The sequence below is a fragment of the Suricata suricatta genome, chromosome 14, assembly GCF_006229205.1.
Source record: "Suricata suricatta isolate VVHF042 chromosome 14, meerkat_22Aug2017_6uvM2_HiC, whole genome shotgun sequence".
Taxonomy (NCBI): Eukaryota; Metazoa; Chordata; class Mammalia; order Carnivora; family Herpestidae; genus Suricata; species Suricata suricatta.
In genome coordinates, this window is record NC_043713.1 from 37632627 (window position 1) to 37654658 (window position 22032).

At 35.6% G+C, this 22032-nt stretch overlaps 1 protein-coding gene across 5 annotated transcripts in view; it reads left to right on the plus strand.

The window, feature by feature from the left end:
• The window catches only part of NOL4 (nucleolar protein 4), a 401348-nt gene that overhangs the window by 280461 nt on the left and 98855 nt on the right, over positions 1 to 22032 (plus strand). For 4 of the 5 annotated variants that reach the window (XM_029922696.1, XM_029922698.1, XM_029922700.1 and 1 more), the window contains 2 exons: positions 9797 to 9976; positions 10692 to 10883. In XM_029922696.1, the coding sequence (XP_029778556.1) occupies positions 9797 to 9976; positions 10692 to 10883 (372 nt within the window). The remainder of the gene's footprint in view (positions 1 to 9796; positions 9977 to 10691; positions 10884 to 22032) is intronic. The other variant, XM_029922697.1, reaches the window with a different exon arrangement.

Here is a 22032-nt window from a genome sequence, read left to right on the forward strand (position 1 = left end):
TATTGTTATGTAAAGATATTTGAAGTGGAAAAGATACCAAACTAATCTAAAACTTGTAAATTTTATTTTGAGAGTTTAACGTGTATTGAAACATAGAGAAAAAATACACAAAACTACTGATATCCATCAGCCATATTCAACAGTGATTAAGACCCCATGCTTTTTTACTTTTTCCCTTTCTTCTTTTGTATTTTATTTGTATTTTAATGCAAGTCCCAGATATTCACATCATTTCATCTCTTATACCTAAATTTGGGTCTCTAACAAATGTGGACATTTTCTTACATAAACATTTACTTAACAAAATGTTAGGTCTTACATCTTGCAAAATTAATAAGAATTAATGTTATCATGTTATATCAAGTAGTCCCAAATTTTTTTCAAAATCTTTGTACTGAATTTATTTGAATCATGATACAAGCAAAGTCAACACATTTAATTTTGTTAAAGGCACAACCTCAGATGCACTGTAGGTTCAGTTCCAGGAAATCACAATAAAGTGAACATCACAATAAAGTGAGTTCACAATAAAGCTAGTCAAACAAATTTTTGGTTTACCAGTGGATATAAAAGTTATGTTTACAATACACTATGGCCTATTAAGTATGCAATATAATTATGTCTAAAAACAAAGTGAATATATATATATATATATATATATATATATATATATATATATATGAGAGAGAGAGACAGAGACAGAGCATGTGAGTGAGCCGGAGAGGGCCAGAGGATGAGAGAATCTTTAAGCAGGCACCATGCCCAGCACGAAGCCTGATGTAGGGCTCAATCTCATGACCATGAGATTATGACCTGAGCCAAAATCAAGAGTAGGATGCTTAAGTGACTGACCCACCCAGGCATTCCAAAATGTGCATATTTTAATTAAAGAATACTTCATTGCTAAAAATTACTAACCATCATCTGAGCTTTTAGTGAGTCATAATCGTTTTGATGATGGAAGGTTGTGCGTTGATGTTGATGGCTGCTGACTAATCAGGGTTGTGGTTGCTGAAGGTGGGTAGCTGTGGCAATTTCTTAAGATAGTACTGCAAGTTAGCCAAACCAGTGGACTCTCCTTTTACAAACAATTTCTCTCGCATACCATGCTGTTTGATACCATTTGACCACAGAACTTGTTTCAAAATTGGATTCCATCCTCTCAAACCCAGCATTGTTTTACTAAGTTTATGTAATATTTTAAATCTTTTGTTGTTATTTCAACAATCTTCATAGCATCTTCACCAGGAAGAGATTCTATCTCAAGAAACCACTTTTTTGCTCCTCCATAAAAAGCAAGACCTCATCTGTTCAAGTTTTATCATGAGATTGCAGCAATTCAGTCACATCTTCAGGCTCCACTTCCAATTCTTGTTCTCGTTCAATTAATACTACGTCTACCGTGACTTCTTCCACTGAAGTCTTGAACCCCTCATGAGGACTGAAATCAATGTTTAAACTTCTGTTAATGTTAATATTTTAACCTCTTCCTATGAATCACAAATGGTTCTGAATGGAATCCGGAATGGTGAATCCTTTCCAGGAGATTTTCTTTTTTTTTTTTCTTAATGTTTTTTATTTATTTTTAAGAGATACTGTGAGCAGGGGAGGGTCAGAGAGAGAGGGAGATACAGAATCCAAAGCAGGCTCCAGGCTCTGAGCTAGCTGTCAGCACAGAGCCTGATGCAGGGCTCGAACCCACAAACTGTGAGATCATGACCTGAGCTGAAGCCAGACTCTTAACCAACTGAGCCACCCAGGCACCTCTGGAGATTTTCAATTTACTTTGTTCAGAACCATCATAATAATTACTATCTATGGCTAACTATAGATACTAGCTATAGCTTTATGAAGTGTATTTCTTGTATAATAAGACTTGAAAGTCAAAATGACTCCTTGATGTATGGAGTTGTGTTAGCAGGCATAAAAAAAATTAATCTCATTGTACATTTCCATTAGAGCTCTCGAGTGACCAGGTGCATTGTCAATGAGCAGTAATATTTTGAAATGAATCTTGTTTTTTCTGAGAAGTAGGTCTCAGCATTGGGCTTAAAATGTTCAATCAACCATGTAATCAAATGTGCTATCATCAAGGCTTTGTTTTTCCATTTATAAAGCAAAGGTAGAATAGATTTGGCATAATTCTTAAGGACCCTAGGATTTTCCTGCTGGTCAATGAGCACTGACTTCAACTTAAAGTCACCAGTTGCATTATCCCCTTTCAAGAAAGTCATCCTGTCCTTTGACACTTTGAAGCCAGGTGTTGACTTCTCTCAAATATAAAAGTCCTAGATAGCATTTTCTTCCTATAGAAGGCTGTTACATCTTATATTGAAAATTATTTAGTATAGCTATCTCTATTGTCTTAGCTAGATCATCTGGATAATTTTCTGCAGCTTCTATGTCAGTGCTTGCTGCTTCACCTTATACTTTGGTGTTAGGGAAACGGCTTCCTTCCTTAAACCTCCTGAACCACCCTCTATTAGCTTCAAACATTTCTTTAGCTCCCTTACTGCTCTTAGCTTTCATAGAATTGAAGAGGGTCAGGGCCTTGTTCTGGATTAGGCTTTGGCTTAAGGGAATGTTATGACTGGTTTGATCACTAAAACTTTCTCCATATCAGCAATAAGATTGTTTTGCTCTCTTATCATTTGTGTGGTCACTGCAGTTGCACATTTGATTTCCTTCAAGAACTTTTCCTTTGCATTCACAGCTCGGTTAACTCTTTGACACAAGGCCTAGCTTTTGGCCTGTCTAAGCTTTTGACATGCCTTCTTCACTGAGCTTAATCATTTCTAGCTTTAGATTTAAAGTGAGAGACAAGTGACTCTTTGACTTGACATTTAGAGATCATTATAGGATTATTAATTGGACTAATTTCAATGTTGTTGTTATCTTAGCTAATAGGAAGGCCTGAGGGGAGGGAGAGAGATGGGGGAACTGCTGGTCAGTGGAACAGACACAACACACTTTCTCAGTTAAGCTAACTGTCTTTTATGGTCCTGGTTTGTGATGTTTCAAGACAAATAGTATCATCAGTGTTCACTGATTTCAAATCACCATAACAAATATAATAATAAAGAAAAGCTTAAAATAGTATAAGAACTACCAGTGTGACACAAAGTGAGCTTAATGCTATTGGAAAAAATGGTGATGATAGTCTTGCTTGACACAGAGTTGACACAAAACTTTAATTTGTAAAAACAACAACAAACCAGTATCTATAAAATGCAATAACACAACATATGTCTGTGTGCCTCTTAAATTTCTTCTGGTATGCCACTTGTTTCTCCTGTGTCACTTCTTGCAAAACTAAAGTCAATTGTCCTATACAATGTCTCATATTTTGGATTTATCTCTGTTTTCTCTGGTGTCATTTAACTTGTTCTATGTGTCTTGTTTCACATAAGTGGAAGTTAACTCTGGGCAACTGGTTTTCACACTTGAGATGCATCAGAATATCCTGGAAGGCATGTTAAAACACAGATTGCAGAGTTTAGCGCCAAAGTGTCTGATTCAGGTGGTCTTGGATGGCGGCCAATAAGTTGTGTTTATAATAAGTTCCCAGAAGATGCAGTCACTGCTGATACAGCAGGAACTTTTTGAAAACCACTGCTTCTAGACTGTTCATAGTTTTAATGATTCTATGATTCCCCAATATATTTAGTAATGAATAAAAAGCTGACTGAATTTTTAAATATTTTAAAAAGCTGACTGAATTCAGTAAAGTTACAGAATACCAAATCAATATACATAAATCTGTTGTGCTTCAACTGTGATTCAATTCAAAAAATTTTATACACTATTAACAACTATGAGAAAGATAAATTAAGAAAACCATATAATTAGCAATTACATAAAAACATACCTGGGAATAAACTTAACCAAGGAAGTGAAAGTCTGTGCACTAAAAAGTATAGGACATTGATGAAAGAAGTTATAACTGATATAAACAAATGGAAAGATATTCCATGTTAATTGATTGGAAGAGATAATATTGTTAAAATGTCAGTATTACCCAAAGCAATCTAGAGATTTAATACAATCCTTATCAAATAAATTAAATTTATTTAAACATATGAAAATTCCAATGGCAATTTTCATAGAAGTAGGACAAATAATCCTAAAATTGGTATGTAATCACAAATGACTCAAAATAGCCAAAGAAATTTGCCAAAGAAAAACAAAGATGAAGGCATCATGCTCCCTATTTCAATATATATTACAAAGCTATAGCAATTAAAACTGTATACTTATAGGTATAAAAACAGAACCTAGATTAGTGGAACAGAATAGAAAGCCTAGAAATAAATCCATGCATATATGGTCAGTTTATGAAAAAGCCAAGAATAGACAATGGGGAAAGACCATGTCTTTGAGAAGCAATGTTGGGAAAATTGGACAGCTGCATGCAAAAGAATAAAACTAAACCACTATCTTACACCATACACCTAAACAACCTAAAAATGGGTTAAAGACTTGAATATATGACCTGGAACAATGAGATTCTGAAAGAAAATACAGGCAGTAATTTCCTTGATGTCAGTGTTAGTGATGATTTTTTGGATGTGACACCAAAAGCAAAAGCAACAAAAGCAAAAGTAAACAAGTAGAATTACATAAAAAATAAAAAGCTTTGGCACAGTGAAGGAAACCAACAAAACTAAAAGGCAGCCTGTTAAATAGGAGACCATATTTCCAAGTTATATATCCATTAAGAGTTTAAGATCCAAAATACATAAAGAACTCCTACAACTCAACATCAAGAAAACCAACCAATCCAATTAAAGTACAGAGGATCTTAGTAAACATTTTTCTAAAGAAGGTATACATATGGCCAACAGACACCTGAAAAGATGCTCAATATCACGGATCATCAGGGAAATGCAAATCAAAACTACAACGAGATATCACCCGTTAGAATGGCTACTATGACAACGGAAGAAATAACAAGTGTTGGCTAGGATGTGGAGAAAAGGAAACCCTTGTGCACTGTTGGTGGGGATTTAAACTGGTGTAGACATTATGGAAAACGGTATGGATGTTTCTCAAAAAATCAAAAAGTGAAGTATTTTGTGATCTAACAATTCTACTTCTGGGTATTTATCTAAAGAAAATGAAAACACTAACTGGAAAATGATATATTCATCCCCATGTTCATTATATTATTATTTATAATACTCAAGACATGGAAGCAACCTAAGTGTCACACCATCAATGGATGAGTGAATCAAGAAAATACTCTAGTGTCTATATACAATAGTTTATTATTCAGCTATATGAAGAAGGAAATATTGCCATCTGTGACAAAATAGATAGACCATGAAGACATTCTGCTAAGTAAAAATCGTCAGATAAAGGCAAATACCAAATGATTTCACTTCTAGGTGGAATCTTAAAAAACAAAAAACCAAGCTGAGAAAACATGTTGGGGGTGCAGTGGGTAGGGAATAGTTGAAGAGACTCAAAAGGCACAAACTTTGGGTTATAAAGTAAGGCATAGAGATATAATATACACCATGGTGACTATAGTTAATATTCTCTGGTATACTTGAGAGTTGTTAAAGTAAATCTTAAAAATTCTCATCAAAAGAAACAAGTTTGTAATTATGTATGGGGCAGAGGTGAACTAGAATTATTTGGATCATTTTGCAATATATCCAAATATTAAATCGTTTTTATATACCTGAAACCAATATAATATTGTATGTCAATTATAACTTGATCAACAAAGAAATAACTGGCAAGATAAATTTCTAAATTGCCATTTAAAAAAATAATTCAAATTATCTTCTGTACAGCTCTAATGTGTAAGCAGTCACTTATACAGAAAACATTTACCTTATTCCCACCATGTGCTTGACATTGTGCAAGGTTATAAATATGGAAAAGGCATGGCCTTGAAGTGTCCCCAACTTCAAGTAACTCATTCTTAGTCTTGGGGAAGATGGATATATAAGCTATCTTGTGTAAGACTCCATGATCAGTGCTGTGACAGAGCTGCATATAGACTATAAAGCAAGCATGGTTGCCTGGCCCTAAATTTATGAGGTTCTTCCCTTTTTAGGGCATACTAAAGAAATGAAAGATTTTTCTTTATTTCCATTGGCTGCATATATCAGAAATGGCCCCTCTGGCCTCAGCTGCATCTCCTATCAAGCACTGTGATACTGCTATCTGAGCCATTCTATACTCTGACCACAGAGTAAACAAACAGATGAAGTTTCCTTTTTTTGGGGCGGGGGGGAGTTTTGAGGTCCAGAGCTGGCAGTACCATTAGGGCAGTAAAAATGTGAGAAAATTAGAAAAGCAAATATATTTCAATAGGTCTTTGCTAAGGAGAGTCACAGGTTTTGTCAAGAGAAAAAAAAAATGGAATGTGTAATTAAGGAAAAAATATACCTTTGGCCCCATAGCAAAATTGAGAGGAAGGTATAGAGAGTTCCATGCATCTCCTGCCCTAGGGACGTGGAGCCTCCCTCATTATCAACCACCAGAGTGGTACATTTGTTATAACGGATAAACCTACAGTGACGAATTATAGATACCCAAAGTCCATGATCTATATTAGAAGTCATGTACCCATGTACATTCTATTGGTTTGTACAAATAAATAATGACAACTATCTACCATTATAGTATCATATGGAGTATCTTCAGTGCCCTAGAAATCCTCAGTGCTCCTTCTATTCATCCCTGCTCACCCCCTGCCCCATGCCTGGTAACCAATTATCTTCTTATTGTTCATAGTTCTGCCTCTTCCAAAATGTCTTATAGTTCAAATCATGTAATACGTAGCCTTTTTAGGTTGGCTTCTTTAGCTTGGTAATATGTATTTTCATGGCTTTTTAGCTCATACTTTTTAGTATTGAATAATCTTCTATTATCTGGATGTACCACCGTTAGTGCATCCATTCACCTACTGAAAGACATCTTGACTTCTTTTAAGTTTTAAAAATTATAAATAAAGCTGCTATAAATATCCCTATGCAGTTTTTTTGTTTAGACGTGTTTTTAGCTCCTTGGGGAAATACCAAGGAATATGACTCCTACATCATATGATAAGAGTATGTTTAGTTTTTAAAGAAAAAGCCAAATGGTCTTCCGAAGTGCCTGTACCATATTGCATTCCCACCAGCAGTGAATGAGTTCTTGTTGTTATTCATCCTCATCGGCATTTGATGTGGACAGTTTTCCAGATTTGGGCCATTTAATGGTATCTCAGTGTTTTAATCTGCATTTCCCTGATGATATATGCATGCATTTTTGATATGCCTATTTTCCCTCTGGTGTTCTGGTGAATCATTTCTTAAGGTTTTTGGTCATATTTTAATCAGGTTGTTTGCTTATTTAATTTTTAGTGGTCACTGTATATTTTTATTAACAGTCCTTTATCAGATGTGCCTTTTGCAAATATTTTCTCCTAATGTGTGGCTTGTCTTCATTCCTCCATTTTTAAAGACCAAATAGTTTTGTAGAAAATGGGGCACTGCAAAAAGTCTTAAGTGGTATTTCTGTAGAAAGCATGTCTTTGTTGCCGTAGGGAAGAAGTAGAAGGTCATGTGTTGATTCCTATCTCACAGTAGCTTGAAAGAAAATGCAAATTAACATGAAAAGTAGAGAGCAATGATAGTCTTTAATTTTATGTCAAATGCCATAGTATATTAAGAGTTCACAGTTTAGAGAAACATTAAAGTAGACTGGGGTAGAAGAGGGAATCATTGTGGAAATTGAATTTACTCAGATTGGCCTTGAAATCTATTTCTGTCTTCAATAGTGGCAGAGACAGAGGATGACCTTCCAGCTGAGAAACTGGATTCAGAATTATAAAAGTTTCAGTTTATACTGTAGAGGGAAAAATTGGTTATGCTTTAGATTTAGATTCTGAATATTCTCAGATCTGTAAGACTGGATTTTCTTTACCTAGACAGACAGAGGTAGAAGTCCTCCACCATTCCAAATGGTTCTATTTAGAGCAGACAGCTGGATTGTATGTTTAACATGGCATGTAGAAAGACTATATTAGCCCAGCATATTTGCATTCCAGTAAGTGTATTATAACACTTTTAAAATATTACAGATTGGCATTTAAAATATATATACATATACAGTATTTTTCAAACTTATGGAATGGTTACCTTATATTTTATTAGGTAAATCTGCCTTATTAACAATTGGAAGTAAAATTATAATATTACAATAATAAATTGTCAGATACATGGTTTTTAAATTTTAACTTGATTTTTTTAATGTTTTATTTATTTCTGAGAGAGAGACAGACAGACAGAATGCAGGCAGGGGAGGAGCGGAGAGAGAGGGAGGGAGACACAGAATCTGCATCGGGTTCCAGGCTCCATGCTGTCAGCACCAAGCTGGACATGTGGCTCGAACCCGTGAACCATGAGATCATGACCTGAACCAAAGTCAGACAGTTAACTGACTGAGTCACCCAGGTGCCCCAGGTTTAGATTTATTTTTAATATCAGTGATCTATTCTAGTTTTATTATTCTTCCTCTGATTATGAAGCAATAATAGTGTGATGCTTAACGCTATGTTATCATTGCACACAGGCATTTTTGAACACTGCTGATTTAAAATTTTCCATTGTAAAGTTCTTCCTAAAGCATTGTACTTTGTTGGTTGGCTGCTGCTGCTGCTGGTTACAGAGATATTCCCCATTTAGCTGAGGCCGCCTATGTATTTAAGTGATCATATGTGAAATTCGGGTTGTTAATCTGGCCTGGAAATAATTGATCTCTGTACCACTCCAGACTAAACTGCAGAGGACTGAAACTCAGATTTAGGCAAAGAAAAAAACTAAGGTGGGGTGTGTGGAAGATGGGCATACAGTATCACACAGCTGAAGGGTTCATGGGTTAATTTCAGGCACAAGTTGAATCTAGAATCTGAGATGATGTCATTAGGACTCTCTTCTGTTTAGCCTTGCTGGATTTAACTTGATTTAGGATACCTAGAGGTAAAGTTGGGGCACTGCTACGGTAGAGAAGGCTGGTGCCCTACGATGCACATTTTCACCTGGGGAAACAGAAGCTATTTCTGAAAGGCCAAGCAAGGTACTTCACTGACAAAGGAGTACAGGTTTCCCCTGTAGGACCCAGGGTTGCTGTTGAACAGTTACCGAAGTTTATGAAAACTGTGTTGGTCATCATGCATCTACTAAGCTTTAGAAAGCATTAAACTTAACAGATAATTCAGAGGAACTGATTCCTTTTCTCTAGACCAAAATTAGATGCCATCCTACAATTCACAGACCATTTAAAAACTGATTTTTAAACATGTGGTTTATAAATAGCAGCCCTGGTATCAATATTTTGTACAGCCCTTGTTGGGCAAATCAATTAAACATATCGCTCCTCTGTTTAAAAAATACTAAAGCAGTTAGATTGACTAAGCTTGGAGGTCGTTTCTCTTTCTAAGAATATATGATTCAGTGATTCTTTTGCAAAGGTGATTACAGGTTGGCTTTCCTCTCTTTTTTCTTTTTTCGACTATGTATGTTGAATGGAAACTATCTTTGCTCTTGAAAAGCCAAATTTGGTAAAACTTCCTGCAGTGATAGAAATGTTCCATGCAGCTATTGAAATGGGGCTGGTGTGACTTGGGAAGTGGATTTTCAATCGAATCTTAATGAATTTTGAATCAAATGAAAATAGCCCCAACTCTGAAATTAACTTCTTTCAACAAGAGTTTTGCACAATCGTTGAAATTTAAAAATAAGATTTGTAAGCAGTGCAATGAATTTCAAAGCAGCAATCCCTCCCCATTTCTTTTCAGTCCCCTGCACACAGCTACTCAAGCTATGAGTCTGGCAAAAATGAGAGTGTAGACCGAGGTGCCGAGGACCTGTCTCTAAACAGAGGCGATGAGGATGAAGACGACCACGATGACCACGACGATTCTGAGAAAGTTAATGAGACTGATGGCGTTGAGGCAGAGCGGCTGAAAGCTTTCAACGTGAGTCCCGCCACCGTCCCGTGTGGCTTACGTTTTACCATTTCACTTTCATGTTGTCACTTGTCGGTAAATGTGGATATTCTAGAGACGTGTTTGTTTAATTTACGGAAGGATTTAAAAAGTACATGAAACTCTCTGCCAACCAGACACCAGAATTGCTGGGTTTTGTTTAGAATCTTAAAACCAAATGTGAGCTGAAAACTGGATTTGTGTTGTGTGAGTATGCATGTTTACCTAGAGAATGCGGGGGCCTCAGTTTATTCCTTGGAAGAGTATGCCTGTCATCAGCCTTCCTGGCTTATCTAATTATGCATGACCAAAGAGTCCCCGCTGTTAACAGAGATGAGTACACTGTGCCCTGTAGCAGTGTAGCAGCCATATTGATCATTAATGCAGAATTTTATGGGGTGCTTAATTGTCACAGTCTACTGTTATTTCCTGATTTTTTTTTTCCTACATGATAGTCTATACTTTTCGGTCTGTCTGCTTGTCTGTCTGCCTGTCTCTCTTTCTCTCTAGTTTTTTTTTTTTTAATCCAACCATTTAAAAAGCCTTTAAAAGGTGTTTGCTTAAAATCTCTGGCTTTCCATTGCAAAGTTCTCCAGTGCATAAAGCAGAAAAAAAGTATTTTCCTATCGGTAATCATGACAGGAAGCTAGGAACAGCAGAGAGCTGTCCTCCAAACCCTTCTCCTCTGTCTCCCTCTTGCCAACAGATGTTTGTCAGGCTGTTTGTAGATGAAAACTTGGACCGAATGGTCCCAATCTCTAAGCAGCCCAAAGAAAAGATCCAGGCTATCATTGACTCATGCAGGCGACAATTCCCTGAGTACCAAGAGCGTGCCAGAAAACGTATACGTACTTACCTCAAGTCCTGCAGGCGGATGAAAAGAAGTGGTTTTGAGATGGTGAGTTTTGAATTAAAACACAGCCCTAGATTCCATCAAAATCCCACCTGTAAACCATGACCCTATTTTTTTTTCATCTTAGTGTCTTTTTTATTTTTTCCATAATGTCAGGTCAAAGGGGTTTTTGTTTGCTTGTTTGTTTTTACCCCCTTCTCCTTTTCATCTTCCTGAAGTATTTTTCCCCCTTTGTTAGCCAATGAGGCATAGCTGGTGAGACCAGCTCACAGGCCCACATGGCATCATGTCACAGCAAATGAGGGGGATACGCGTAAAACCAGTGAGAACCAGTGTCTCATTCATGTTCGTTTCTGTCACTGCGGAAATGGGTATAAGGTTAACCAAGGCTTGACGCACCAGTTGTGGCTTTAGATGGCATGTGAGAATGCCTTTCTCTGGAACCAAAAAAAAAAAAAAAAAAGTAAATGGATGGCTCCCCCTAAATCATATTGTTTTCATACCAATGGTTAACGAATTTCAAGCCTTGAAAGTTAAAGATCAGGGAATGAAAATCCTCACGTGAAAAATAAGGCTTTGTTGTACTCCGTGTATTTGCGTGCTTGTGGATGATAACATGAGATTTTATATTCATCTGGGATCTCTAGATGGGCGAGATTATGCTGACATTAGATTACTTGCAGGTGGAAATCAGGTATCAATGTTTTTTGAGCGTTATGTCACCTTTCTTTGTTATACCCAGAAATAGCGTATACATTTACAAAGTATTTCTTTATTTTTGTTTTTTGGGTATGTGAGCAGAAATGTATTAACAATTTTCTGAATCAATTTATTTCCCTTTCTTGGGTCCATCAAAGCCAAAACTGTTAGTGCTAGTGATCGGTGCCTGTAATGTGTCAGGTGTGAAGCTGGTGAAGCTAGGAGAGGTTTCGGAGTATGTCATATAGGAGAAATAGGTGTTTGGATCTAAATGAAATGACCAAAGCAATAAGTCCACTATCTACTATGAATTCTTCCCTGGCTTGTAAAAATACCTTTGACGTTTTATTAAAATAGAGTGACTCTTATTGAGAGGCATGTGCCTATGTGGCACTGAGCCCAAGGTTCAGTCCCCCAAGAGCCTGGTTTGGAGTTCTGGGTCCACCATTTTATGGCTGTGTGACCCAGCAAGTTATTTTAGCTGCCTGAACTTCTATGATAATTCCTGATTTGTAAGGTCGTGAGGATTACATAAATTGTCTCGTGTAAAAGCTCAGTGAGCCGTTTCTGATAGTAACCATTCAGTAAATCTTAAATCTGAAAATATTTTCAAATATTATTTAATCTATCATTTGATAAAAGCTTCCATAAGTGTTTGTATCAAACAATCACAGAATACTCCATTTAAGTATTTGCTTATTTCTTGGAATAATAACCATATTGAATTCAGAGATTGTGGTGCATATGGCATTTTAAGGGGCGCCTGCATGGCTCAGTTAAGAGTCTTCCTTCACCTCAGGTCATAATCTGTGGTCTGTGGGTTTGAGCCCCGTGTTGGGCTCTGTGCTGTCAGCTCAGAGCCTGGAGCCTGCTTCGGATTCTGTGTCTCCCTCTCTCTTTGCCCCTCTCCCGCTCACCCTCTTCCTCTCCCTCCCTCTCTCTCTCTCTCGCTTTCTCAAAAATAAACATTAAAAATTTTTTTTAATAATAATGGCATTGCTATGCCTCATCAAACTCAATTTGACAGTAGAGGTGGTATGGTGTAAGAGAGGAGAGTTTGCGGAAGAAAATAAAGATATTTCTCCCATTACTGAATTATTTAAACATTTTTACCTACTCACAGGAGAGAGATGACAAACAGAAAGGGTATCTAAACAGGTGTCAAAGCCTAGCGTCCTGGCATTGACGTTTGGTTCAGGACCACTTAGCAGCTGATGTAAAATTACAGTTGTCTCATTCAGAGTACAATGTACAATACATCCTCTTCTTTCTTGAGAAGCAATAAAGATGATGTCATATATCGAGATTTTTATTTTACCAGCATCTGGCATTACTGCTTTTTCCTAATATTGTCATATTTTAGAGATTCTATGGTAAAGTTTATCTTATTTTACATTAGTTACTCTTTAAAAGAAAATAATCATTGTTCTGTAAAATTCTTAATTTCTCTAAGGCAGATTAGACACTTTCACAGGTTTTTCTATTGATTGTACTTACATATTTACTTCAATATGGACATCTATTTGTTGTAAACCCTGTGCTCTGAAGAACAAAAGTTGACTAATTCAAAGTAAGTAGTTTTACAAACTAATCCTAAAGAAATATGTTGTAAAAAATGCAATTTTATTTAATTTCATTTTTTAGATTTCAATTTTTATTCATTCCTTTCATTCATTTATTCAACAATGTATATAACATTATATAAAATATTAAGTAGAAATATTAGAGATTTATGACCAGTAAGGAAAATATAACCTATTCCCTGATCATTATGATTCATTGAGGTGACAAGTTGTGAGAAGTGAAACACTTAAGTAACAAGGTCGAATATAATTAAATATTAAAGAAGAATATGAATGAGATTTATATTGTAGGTTCTTTTTATTTCTTTTCTTTTATTTGAGAGCGAGAAAGCAGTGCAGAGCCTGATGCAGGGCTGGATCTCACAACCATGAGATCATGACCTGAGTGGAGATGAAGAGTTGGGCGCCTAACTGACTGAGCCATCCCAAAGCCTCAGTTTATTTCTTTATACACTTACTCAGTAATGTACTACCAGAAATAACAAATCCACCGTCTAGTTGATACATAAGAAAAAAGAAATCATGATTCCAAGTATCAGTTTATTGTCATGGGGCATGGGGAGGGTCATGTGTCATTTTGAATACTTATCCTTATCTAGAACAGGTAGGAAAATCTATGACTACAGCAGATAGTAATTACAACTAAATATTGTATATGAATATTTTTGTCCTCCCTTTTTAAATTTGATATAAGATAATATCCATAGTTTTAGTGTTGTTGGTGAAACATCATTAACAGAATTTTTCCTCTAATGTGTTTTGTGTAAGGAGACATGAAAAAAAGTCTCAGTTTCAGTATGTAGTTGTTTTTACATGCAAATTATTCTGTAGCATTTAACAGGGCAACAAAGAAACAAAGAATTTTTAAATATATTATTAAATGAAATTATTAAGTGTAGGATTATTTGGTAGGGGATTCCATCTTATAAAACGAAAGTGGCATTCAAAAACTTAGACCATCAGTTATTTGGGGCATCTGAGCCAGAAGATGCCTTAAGTCGAGTGAATCACAAAATATTGAATTACATGTTCTGTGTTGACTGTAAGAAATTCACAGAGATACTCCCACAGAAGTAGTTTATCACAACATATATTAGTACTGTACTTGGGAATGTTGGCATTCATTTTTATTAATTTCCTGCTGTCATTAATACAAAATCTATGTATAGTTAATTATTCTACACTATCACATAAGAATTTAGATGCTGACATAATACTTCTAATTGACTTCACTGAATGTATCTAAATATTAGAGTATGTGTTTATGATTTTTATTTCACTAGAATTATCAAGACCTCACAGATCTTGGTTGCTTCAGCAGCCAAAATTTCATACCACCACCAAAAACCAAGAGCATTTTATACACTGTAGGTTAGCTAATTTGAAAATAAATTATATTTTAAAAAAAAAACAGAAAACAAGCTACTTAAAAAAATCAATGGGCTGCAAGACACTTGAGTTCAAGTCCAATTCCCTGCTACCCTGCTATATATCTGACAACCCCCCCCAACACACACACACACACACACACACACACACACACACACACTCGCTTCTTTGTTTAATAGAGAGGGGCTCCCACCAGGAAAATGAGATCATGAAAACAACTGTGCAGGACACAGCTGTGAGCGGGGAAGAACATTAATTCTGCTTAATTCTAAGCTACCCACACACACACAAATGGAATTGTGGGTGTTTACAAAACTTGATTTGATTTTTATCACTGCTATTTATGTTCATAATAATAATAGTAATGCTATAAAAATATTTTAAAGACTCCCAAGTCTTATAGCAGTTAGATTTGGCATGTTTTCTACCTAAAATTGTATGTATTTTACTATTGAAGGCAGTGACTTGGAAAATGCTAATAGCTTTGTAAACCCAAACTCTTCATAGTAATAAAACAATTATGAGAGTTAAAAAAATTTCCTGCCATCACTCCAAATAATCTCTGTAATGGGTGAAGTGCAATAACCACATTATTATTCTTTTCTATACATTTCTACCACCTCACTCTTAGCAATCAACTCAAATCATAAAATCCTCAGTGTTGAATATAAAAGCACATGCTTTATAAAAGTAAATCTCATAAATTTTATCTAGAGTACTCGTTTAGTTTTCATTAGATTTATATAACTCAATGAGTTAAGCACTCATAAAATTAATTCCTTAACAAATATACCAAATAAGACTCTCAAATTACTTAGCTATTTTTCTAAAAAATATATATATATATGCTGATTTTTCTAGGAAAAAAGTCTATTTCTCCAAGGTGTCCTGATCTTAAATTCAAAAGCATCTAAAACAGATACGTTCATAAGAACAAAACTTTATGAACAAGGTAGGATTGGTCTATACCTGACTGTCGTCTGAGTTATATGATGTGATTATTCTTTTTGTTTTCTGAGCTTGTATTGTTAGAGACTTTTTCACCATGCTGAATATGTGTAAATGTATTTTTATAAAACCCAAAGGAAATATTTAGGGGAGTCAGTCTAAGATGCTTGCAGTCCATCATTCCTACTGTTATCTCAAATTTTGCCAGTATACCAAATTAGATCAGGTAGCCTAGATATTTGAATTCAGTCAATTCAGCCTCTTGAAAAATCACCTACTTGCTTACTTTTTGATACATGTGATTAACAATGTTTGAAGAATAAGTCTGTGACATTTTTTGTAATATTTTGCCAAAGACATTTGTCCATTAGGCTATTAAATGTCCATAGTGAATTACCTTATTTCAGAAACTTCTTTTAGAATGTAATGCAAGAGGGGCGCCTGGGTGGCTCAGTTGGTTAAGCCTCCAACTTTGGCTCAGGTCAGATCTCACGTTCGTGGGTTCGAGCCCCGTGTCAGGCTCTGTGCTGACCACTAGCTCAGAGCCTGGAGCCTGCTTCCGGTTCTGTGTCTCCTTCTCTCTCTGCCCCTCCCCCTCTCATGCTCTGTCTCTCTCTGTATCAAAAATAAATAAAACATTAAAAAAAAATTTAGAATGTAATGCAAGAAAAAAATTGCTTCTGTGGAAATAGAATACTGTTTTCTCTTTACTAGGACAATGCAACTAAATATATTTACATTTGTGCCTAATTGCCACAAAGTTCAGAGCCAAAGTTTATCTGAGGTTCTGGTCATCTTTTTGTTCTGTTTGTCATAGAGTATATATTTCTTTGGCAGCTCCACTAACAGTTTTGAGAAAAAAGTGAGATGTAAATTTTAAAAATTATTTAAATTTAATTATATATATTTAAATTTTATATATATATATAATAACATAATCAAAGCTCTTTCATTATAATATTTTTAAATATTACATCCTATACTACCCCTCTTAGCTATTTTGATATATGGCCTTTACAGCTCATGATTCATTCATCAGAAAAGAAATAATGTTTAGGAAATAGTACATGTTTTCCTAGGGAATTTCACTAATTACATCATTTGCCTTTATTTGTCTAATGCAGATTAAAGGAGAGAGATCAGAATTTGTTTTCAATTTAAAACTTCCCTAATATGAGCATTGCAAAAACTACAGTGACACTTGCTATTTATTCTTAGCTAATGGAAATATTATAAAATAGAAATTAAAGTGCTTCTTTAAACTAAGCTTTGATTAAAGATAATACCCATCCCTTCATACAAGGTCATGATTAAAAACTCTCTAATACCTGTGCAGTCATTATTCATGTTATTATTCACACAACTCTGTAGATTTGTGTCTTTGTGACCAATTAAACTTAATTGATGCTAATTAGCAAACACATTTTATTTGAATTCCCCACCTGCTACTTATACCAATTTTTGGTCTCTTTTTCATACATGTCATCTACCATCCCCTGGGATCATTTCATACCATCTTCTGAGTCCTTAATTCATAGTTTATCTTTTTAATTGTATCCTCTAATACTCTCCTTAATAATTTTGCTCTCAGGCCTTTTGAATTCACAATTATTTTTCTTTCTCAGTTTCAGTGATCTGCATCTCTGTTTCACGCTGGTCGTCGTGAGCATGGATGTGCCTTAGTCTTGGTTATCACTCTAAGAGCCTGCACAAGCAATATTAAGAACTTACACAATCACCTAAAATTTTTCAAGTAATTGCCACTGTCTTTACAGAGGAAATGTCTTCATTGTGTTTGCCCCTGGATGACCCTGCAGCCTCTCTTCTTCCCCCATTGTTCAGCCTCTTTCATAAGGCTGTTTCATCAACCATCCCAATGCTCACATTTTCAGTTTTCCCTCTTCATTGAGAGAGGGAAATCTCGTCTGCCTTAAAAAATGTCCCTAGACACCCAAGAAAATATTTTACCTTGGATCTCCTCTTTTAAAGTCTGAGACCATCCTTCTTTGCCAAGTTTCCTGAAAGATTATTGTATACTCACAGATCACACATATTACCACCAACTCATCTAGTGGTCCCTCATCCAGACTCCGGTTCTCACCACCCATTTAATTGGTTTTTTTAATAGATCACATGACTTCCTTTGCACCAGATGCAAACAATGTATTATAAATGAACTCATCCCCATTTTTCTGAGCATCTTGTTGCTCTTTCTCATTTTCTTTTTTCCTTTTCTTGCTTTTGGGCCACTTCCTAAGATCCTGGGCTTGGCCGTGTACTGCGTCTTATCTTATAGCTTCAGAGGTCTGTTCAGTGTAAGCAGCTCTCGCTGAAGAATTCCAGTCACCTGCAGAGCTTTTGTATTTCATTCCAAATGTCAGCCAGATGCTGGACAAATATATTGTTACATCTTCACTGAACCTTTTGTATTCTCCATCATCCATCCTTGCCACTGGTCTTTCACCTCCTCTACAAATCGACAGTAAGTCCCTCTTGACTTGCCTTTTCCTGGTAATAGCACCTCTATTGTCATTTATAGCCATGTTCATACACCTGGAATGGTATTAGACTCTCTACCCTTATGGCTTGCATCCTGTCACTCACTGAATTCTGTTGATTCTTCCTTTACTGTGTTTCCCAAATCAGTCCAATAATTTTGAATTTTATCGGCCACCATTTTAGTTCTGTCCCTTCACACCTCATACCTGTGCTCATACAGAATTCTAATTCCTCTATTTTCATCTTACACTCCCTCCCTACCCTCTTTCTGAGGCAGGGAAAGAACTAGGATTTGTGCCTGAAATTTAGAAAATTGGGGCCTCTTATTAAAAGAAAAATACTACAAAATTGTGAGCAAAAAATTATGTAGAAGGATGGATATTTGTTTATAGTAAGAAAACAAAAAAAATGTCAAGAAACAGAAGTCTTGAAGATTCAGACTCTTTTCCATTGACATCTCTTTAGACAATTTTCAGACACATATATAAGTACTGATTTTAACCTGGCTTCCCCTCCCTGCCTAGGATGCTTACAATATCCAGAAACTCTGGAGGAAGAGTAGTCTTCCTCAGTTCTGGCTTTGATAGTGTCACACTTTTGCCATCTTAGAACAAATTCTAAACTTCTTACTTTATGGTCTTTTGAAACCGAGAGACCTATATTCAGTTCCTATACAATTTTGTGTGATTTTTCTGAATCTCCAATTTTCTAAAGGAGTGTGCTATTGGAGTGTTATATGTAATAATGTATAGGAAATATTAAGAATATAATCTAGCCTCTTTCTACTTTTTCTTCTAATATGTTCAATTATTTCATTTCTTACCTTAAACCATCACATGGGACTTCTGGTACTTTCCTCAGTGTGTGCTCTTGTAGTCCACTGATTATTCCTGACTCCGGAATTGTGGGTGCTATTCTCTCATTATTTATTAAATACATTAAGGTTGAAGAGTAACTAGAGTGTAAGGAACATAGCCAGCATAGTTGGCAGAGTTACTTAGCACTGGATCTTTTACTTTTAGCAAAATGTTTACCTGCACCTTATAGAGTACCTCTCCTACAGCGCGCCCCCTTCCCTCTACAAATACACAAATACTAAGTAAAATATAACAACCTTTTAAATACCCAACTAAGATATAAAGAAAGAAAAGGAAATTTTCAGGTTATGAAATTGATAGAAAACTCATAGCCAGAATTGCAAGCCTTTAATTGGATAGGGTAACAGACTAGGAAAATAGAAAAAGTGGATGTAGGCCAAAACAGGTCAGGGTTGCAGTCTGAACGCCCGCTGAAGTTCAGGAGATGTGGATTTTATTTGCAACTTAACAGGAGCATAAATTGAGAATTACTGGAACTCTGAAAGAGCTACTCCTCTATCAAAGGGAAATTACAGAAAGAAAGAGAGAAGAGAAATAGAATAAAGGAGTTAAGATGGAGAGTAGAATGATGAGCAAGATCTAGGAGCCATTCCAGAAGAGACATTAGAATAAGGACAACATTCAAACAGATGAGAAGGGAGAATTTTATAGAATTGAGTAGACCAATGGGTCCTAAGAACATAGAAATATAAATATAAATAAAATATAAATATAAATATAAATAAAAACAAATCTGTGCCTGTGTAATCCTAGTGAAACTACAGTAGACTCCAGAAATTCTTAAAAGTCACTATGAAGAAACAAGAGATTATCTCAAACATAAAATCAGAATGAATACACTTCTTGTCTTCAAAATAGATGCCAGAAGACATCCTATAAAGGACTAAGGACAAAAAGTCTTGATTTTTTTATTTTTTTAGAGAAACTACTTTTAATTCGCAAATCAATGCCGAGCTAAATCGTACTTCCAGAGTGAAAAACAGAGCCCTACCTCAGACAGTGACCAGGATTACCACTTACAGGCTGTCTATGGAAAAGCTGAAATGTCCTCCAAGCAGAAGGAAGCTGTGCCCTGAAGGAAACAAGGGAAAATTAGCACCATTAATGAGAAAATCTGAAACAACAACAACAACAAACCTTTGATTTTTAAAGTTAGTGGATCTTGGTTCTTAGCCCTGTTTTACCAGTTATTATTGGTGGACCTTGCGTAAGTGAACTTCAGCTTCCCCATGGGAAAACCAGAAACAAGTAGGATTTATTTTGCACATGAAAACCAATGTCACTGGTCACTTGAAATAACAAATGTAAAAACTCCCACCTAGAATAGTACCTGGTATCCAAGGAACGTGATAAATTCAATCTGATTTTAAATAGTATTCCATGGCTCTCTTTACGAGAAACCCCTCACTCTTTCAATCTCTTGTATGATTTGGAAGACTAAATCAAATATTCTTTACTTAGATAGCCCTTACTTCTCACCAAAAGCAGCCTCAAATCTCTCTCTCTCTTCTGTGTGCATCTCGTACTTTGTGGTACATCTTTTGTAGTTTGATCCTGTCATCTATTGCTGTTATTTATATATGGGCCTTTGCTCCCTTACAGGAAGTTACGTTCCTTGAGTATCATGCTGCCTAACCTGTTCATGTCTGTATCACCTACAGTGTCTTACCTAAAGTACAATTAATTGCTCAGGAAAGTTTTTCTGTACCTGTTCAATTCAACTGAATTGAGTTTGTCGAATGAAAGACGAATGAATGGACATTTACTAATGTGTTACTTTGTGGTAGAAATTAGTTGGGAGATAAGCTAATTATTGTGCTCTGTGTTTCAGTCTTCTGTAATTGGCATTTCAGTGTTAAAAGTGATTGCTTATATACAATGGGGTATTATTACTCAGCAGTCAAAAAGAATGAAATCTTGCCTTCTGCAACAACATATATAGAACCAGAGGATATGCTAAGTGAAATTAGTCAGAGAAAGATAAATATCATATGACTTCACTCATATAGAGACTTTAAGATACAAAACAGATGAAGCTAAGGGAAGGCAATATAAAAACAGGGAGGGGGACAAAACATAAGAGACTCTTAAATATAGAGAACAAACTGGAGGGGTTGTGGGCAGGGGGATGGGCTAAAATGGGCAAGGAGCATTAAGGAGGAAACTTGTTGGGATGAGCACTGGGTTTTATATGTAGGAGATGAATCACTGGACACTACTCCTGAACTCATTATTGCACTATATGCCAGCTAACTTGGATGTAAATTTAAAAAATTTAAAAAAACATAAACAAATAAAAAAAATGACTGCTAACTGAGACTCTAATAGGAAACAGAAAATCTCTCTGAAGACAAAAGTTACATTACATTTAATTTGAATTCTTTTTAACTCTTGAAATCCTATTTTTAAAATATTTTCATCTATTTGGCAGTTTGTGTGAACAGGTAGTGGTATTAACTGAATGAATAGATTTTGTATATAGTTTTACATTTCACAAATAAACTATTAGGGGCAAAATGCCATGATTGGCAATAATCATAAGCAAATCTAGTCAGTTATTTTCAGAATTAAAACATGTTTCCTAGTGGAAATTTCAAAAAGTAGTCACTCAGTTGAAAATGAAAATATGTCATTTTAGTTGATAATTTGGTTTTTCTGGTCTTGATCAAAGGTATTATCAGATGGCATTAGCCAAACTGGGCTTCTGAGTATTAAGTATGACATTAAATCTGCATGTATTTGTGGAAGATCATTATTAAAGGCCAGTAATGCTCTAAAATTAAGGCCAAAGTGCATACTATTAACTTATAATTATTATCAAAGCTTAGATGAAGGTTAATTAGCATTTTTTGTTGAAAACACATTTTCAAACTCCTTTTAAATAGGTCAAGAGAATTTTCTCAAAGAAATTGAAGTCCAAGGATTCACACACAGCTGGATCCATGGGGCCAGACGTCAGTAGTTTGCTGCTGCCCTATTTCTCAGCTATGCTGCTTTTGTGCATTGGCCTCCCTCTCAGACAGGAGAGGAAAATGGGAAATTTTCCCAGGGAAACCTGTTGAAAAATGTTGCCATCAGCAGCTCTAAGACCCTCTTCTTACAATCTAAGGGTAATCTTCCAGCTCCTGGTCATCCTTCCCATGAAAGGACTTTAGTCCTATTTAGATCATATATCCATCCCTGGAATGGATGAACTGT